Source organism: Chanos chanos, chromosome 2 (genome assembly GCF_902362185.1).
Source record: "Chanos chanos chromosome 2, fChaCha1.1, whole genome shotgun sequence".
NCBI lineage: Eukaryota > Metazoa > Chordata > Actinopteri > Gonorynchiformes > Chanidae > Chanos > Chanos chanos.
In genome coordinates this window covers 6,526,272-6,531,271 of record NC_044496.1, presented here as the reverse complement: position 1 = coordinate 6,531,271, position 5,000 = coordinate 6,526,272, and the positions used below count along the sequence as shown (strand labels likewise).

Sequence of the window (5,000 nt, the reverse complement as noted above, 5' to 3'; positions counted from 1 at the left end):
CTGACATGAAGTGTCTGTGTGTGTGTGTGTGTGTGTGTGTGTGTGTGTGTGTGTGTGTGTGTGTGTGTGTGTGTGTGTGTGTGTGCCTGTGTCAGAGTTTAGCAGTCAAGAATCAAGATCAGAATTAGACTTTCTCCTTCTCCTTAGTCAAGTCATGTTCTGCGTCTCTTAGTCAAGTCATGTGTGAATATCTAATTTTCCCTCCTGAAGGAAAAAAAAAAAAAAAAAAAACCCTTACATTAAGTCTCGGCAATAGAACGGACCATCACACACTGGGAGAGATGTGTTCTGCAGCGTAAAATTTGCATAAAATGAAAATTATTTTCATGTTTACAAAATGTAGACTAGCAAATTAAGTGGCTAAATATGTGCTGCCATCATCATCAACAACAACAAAAAGTAAAAAAAGTAAAAAAAGCTTCCAAATGAGGAGCCAACTGTAACCATGTAAAAACATGTATTAACATTAAGGTTAAGGACCATAACCAGAGGGAATATGACATGAAACAAGAGCTCCAAATGCAAGATCCTAAATCCACATCACCACCCCAGTCAGGCAGCACCGTCAGCTCCGCACAGAAACGCGTTCTCCACCACGCCGACACGGTTTGGCCGTAAAAGGCCAGGCCGCACGGCACAGGAAAACATCGTGCCGCGGTACGCGCCGTGACACTCGGCTCTACTGCTCACCTCAAACGTAACCACGCCAGCGATGCCTAGAAAGACTATCATCTGACAACACACCCATCTGACAGTCCTCCGACGACGACACATCCGCGCGTCACGGACACGTAGCGTACGAATCACACACACCCTACGAATCAGCACAGTAAAGCTAACAAACACGCCTCGGGACTCGCCCCCGGGGGAACACTTTTTTCAGAGAACGTTCTTCCGTGCGCGAGCGTGTTTACGGCTAATTCGATAAGAAAAGCACTTGAACTGACCCCTCTAATGATAGGCGCAGACACCCGGTGTGTGTGTGTGTGTGTGCGTGCGTGCGTGCGTGTCTGTCCCTAAATATAAAACAAAGCGAATGTGAGTATGCTAGCCTTAATTAAGCAGAGGAATGGGGAGAGGAGAGCAGGACGGGCAAATGTATGCCCTCACACAGGACTTTGCCCTTATCGCTTTCAGCTGGAGAGAAAAATCCTCCAAAATGAGCCATGAGCAGAGTGCTTTAATTAAGTCTGCTGCTATTTAATGAGGATAATTATATCTATCCGGAGAGGCAGGGAGAGAGAGAGAGAGAGAGAGAGAGAGAGAGAGAGCAGAGGAAGGAGGGGGAATTCTCATCGCTAGTCATGTCAGGACAGGACCGTCACTGACTTATGAGAGGAGAGTCGTGTCTTTAACGCTTACACACACACACACACACACACACACACACACACACACACACACTCATTCTCGCTCTCTGTCTCTCACACAAACACAGTTCACACTGTGATACATACAGACCCCCCAAAAGGGTGAGGCAATCGTAAAAATCAATCAGTATGTAAAATGTCACTGCTATCCTCCATCTGTCCATCCATCTATCCATCCCTCCGCCCCGCGGACTCAGTCTCAGCTCTGTGAAGATGAAACTGTCCATGCTGGACGCATCTCAAGTCTAAACAGGTCGTGGGTCTCTTCTCTTCTGAGACTTGATTCACTGGAACCATGTCACAGGCAGCCTGACCGTTGCCTGCTCTTCCTCAGAACAATCATATTCATTTCAATTCACACCACATCAAAAGACATAACAGGACGCTCACAGGTGCACTGAGTCAGGTCACTCATCTACGTTTACTGTTTACTCAGATTTACACAGATAAGCAATAGCATGATCTATTCTATATACTCATTCCTGTCTTGTCAGGGCAATGTTTACTTATGTGTTAAAGCGTGTGTGTGTGTGTGTGTGTGTGTGTGTGTCTGACCCCAGTTATACTGATGCTGCACTCTAACACAGATATGACTGTGTGCATGTGTGTCTCTGATCTGTGATAAAAGGAAACTATTCTCATAAGCAAAGGGAATAGTTAGTTTGTGGTTAGAATGTAGTTTCCCACCCTGACTCATCACAGAAACATCATAGCATGTCAACTTTTAGGCCCCTGCACTGTGTGTGTGTGTGGGTGGGTGTATATGAGAGAGAGTAAGTCAGTGAATGAATGAGAGAGAGAGAAAGAGGGAGAGAGAGAGAGAGACAGATGGACAGACGGACAGACAGAGCGTATGTGCGTGCGTGTGTGTGTGTGTGTGTGTGTGGAGTGGGGGGTGTTACTCACTGAATCGTCGTCTTTGGAGGGACGTCGTAGCGGCGGCTCATCGTCTGATAGTTCTTCGGAGGACTCCGTCTTCCGTTTCTTCTTCTTTCCAAACTTAATGACAATTTTCCTGGGGAGGACGAGGGGAAAGAAAACACAGACTGAGTCACAATTCAGCCCAGGCTGAGTACACGTTAAGCCTTGCGGTGTTCAGACACATAGTGCTAACGTCATTGCCTTACTTTCAATTTACAGCGCTAGACAGCGCAGCAACGCGAGAGAGAGAGAGAGAGAGAGAGAGAGAGAGAGAGAGAGAGAGAGAGAGAGAGAGAGAGAGAGAGAGAGAGAGGTTAATCCTCAACAGCACGGCAGGAGAAAAATAAATAAATAAATAAAAAATTAAAAAACAGAACGAACCATTTACGGAACGCAGATATCGCTGCTTCTGTTTTAAAACGGATAAATAAAGAAATAGCCGAACACACACACACACATACAAACACACACAAAATGTTCTGCAGGGGAGAGGTATAACACATGGATGGTTGGATCTTTTTCCTCCGTTTGTCTTCACAGAATAGAGAAGATTAGACAAGGCCTCTGTGTTATTCATACCTCACAACACATTACGACTTTTCTTAAATGTAAATATGACTATACCTCACATCAAGACTTCTCTAAACTGTACATATGACTATACCTCACAACACATCAAGACTTCTCTTAACACTGTACATATGACTATACCTCACAACACATCAAGACTTCTCTAAACTGTACATATGACTATACCTCACAACACATCAAGACTTCTCTTAATACTGTACATATGACTATACCTCACAACACATCAAGACTTCTCTTAATACTGTACATATGACTATACCTCACAACACATCAAGACTTCTCTAAACTGTACATATGACTATACCTCACAACACATCAAGACTTCTCTAAACTGTACATATGACTATACCTCACAACACATCAAGACTTCTTTAAACGACCAGCCCAGAATGCTGTTTCAGACCACAGCTGTGTATTATCCACAGCATGACAAAGAACCAGTATCATTTGATTTCTTCCCTTACACAACATCTCTTTTCTCCATTTGAAAGATCATTCCTGTTTCCATAATAAAGCCGTTGAAAAACAGGCGTAGGCCTACATGCAGAATCAAAGTGACTGTCTCTTTTTGGTACGCAGTCAGCATGAACTGTGAGGTCACGTGAGCACTGTAACCATCATTAACACGGTGGTCATAATTCAGAAAAGTCACAAACACTAATCAGCTTCCACCAAACACCTGTTTCATTATCAGTCTACATCCAGCAGTTCATACTAACAGACCTACACTGATTTTTAGCTCCCACACAGAGATGCATACAGACATAAAGATGCACACAGCTGGACACTTTAAATAAATAGACTAATAAATAAGTAAATAACTGCCGTAGAGCCCAGAGGTGTTGAAATAGTTCACATCTCATTTCAGCTGAATTAAATTCCTGTTCCTAAGGGCATAAAGTCCTTTGGGTTTTCAGTTTTGCTTTTTGGACTTATTCTTCCTGGTGTGCACTCATTGGCTGAACAGAGACACAGCTAAAGTGGAAGGTAGATGCTGTGCACTCACTGGTTGAACAGGGACACACCCACAGTGGAAGATAAGAATTGAAAGTCAGCAGGACCTTAGGGACCATGCTTTGACTGTCTCTGTGCCGAAGCATCAGTGATCAATATTAGCATGCCCAAGATCCCAGTAGCCAAGACCGTGTTCACAGACATCACACCTCATCTGACTGGAACAAAGGTGACTGTGTCAGAGACAAAGACAAGCGTGGTTGTTTGAAAATGCATTCTGACGCTTGTGTGGCCAACACAAACTCTGCGTTTCAAGTTTCCAACAGTTGGAAAAACAAAAGCTGCAGCCTATAATATAATATGCAAATGAGAAGAGTCCTACAGTTCTTTCCACATGACTCCTCAGGTCTCTACAGACACACTGGTACACCCCACACACACACACACACACACACACACACACACACACTCCATCTAACCTTAGTCTCTTCTTTGAGAAGGAGGAAAACAGAAAGTGAGATCTGATCTCAAATGTGAGCAGAGGTTTTCCACTTAACCGTTTCTCAACCTCCTTGACTGGTCTGAGTCATTTTACAGATAGAAGACTGATATGACCTCACTCAGCCTCACTCATTCCAGCTTCTCACTCTTCACCACGCAGACTAAACATTCTGACGCTCCGCTCTCCAGTACATTACACCCTAACACAACAACTGGAGAGTAGGGTGAGAAAAAAAAAAGAAAAAAAGAAAAAAAAAAACTCTACTAAGGACCCTGCACACTTGTGTATGAGCATTAGGACCACTTCTGAAAGCTTTCAGACAACTTAGTTCAGAGAGTAATAAATTGGCGATGTGATTTTATCTGTTGCAGGGATACGTAATGGAACATGCAGGAAACACAAGCCACGTGCAGATCAGACTCCTCCCCTCAGCCCAGCTTCTCCACACAACTCACTTCTGCTGACTTGACTGCAGACAACAAACCTATCCCTATTCTCTCTCTCTCTCTCTCTCTCTCTCTCTCTCTCTCTCACACACACACACACACACACACACACACACACACACTACTGATGGAGTCAGCTTCACTGTCGACACACTGGGGGAAGACACGTGTATATAAGAGTCTGTGTGTACGTGCGTGTGTGTGTGTGTGTGCGTA

General features: G+C 44.1%; 1 protein-coding gene across 1 annotated transcript in view; it reads right to left on the bottom strand.

Moving 5' to 3' along the window:
• Positions 1-5,000, bottom strand: part of chd9 (chromodomain helicase DNA binding protein 9) — a 75,232-nt gene that overhangs the window by 31,285 nt on the left and 38,947 nt on the right. Inside the window, exon 4 of the mRNA XM_030765859.1 lies at positions 2,277-2,385. Coding sequence (XP_030621719.1) covers positions 2,277-2,385 — 109 coding nt within the window. The remainder of the gene's footprint in view (positions 1-2,276; positions 2,386-5,000) is intronic.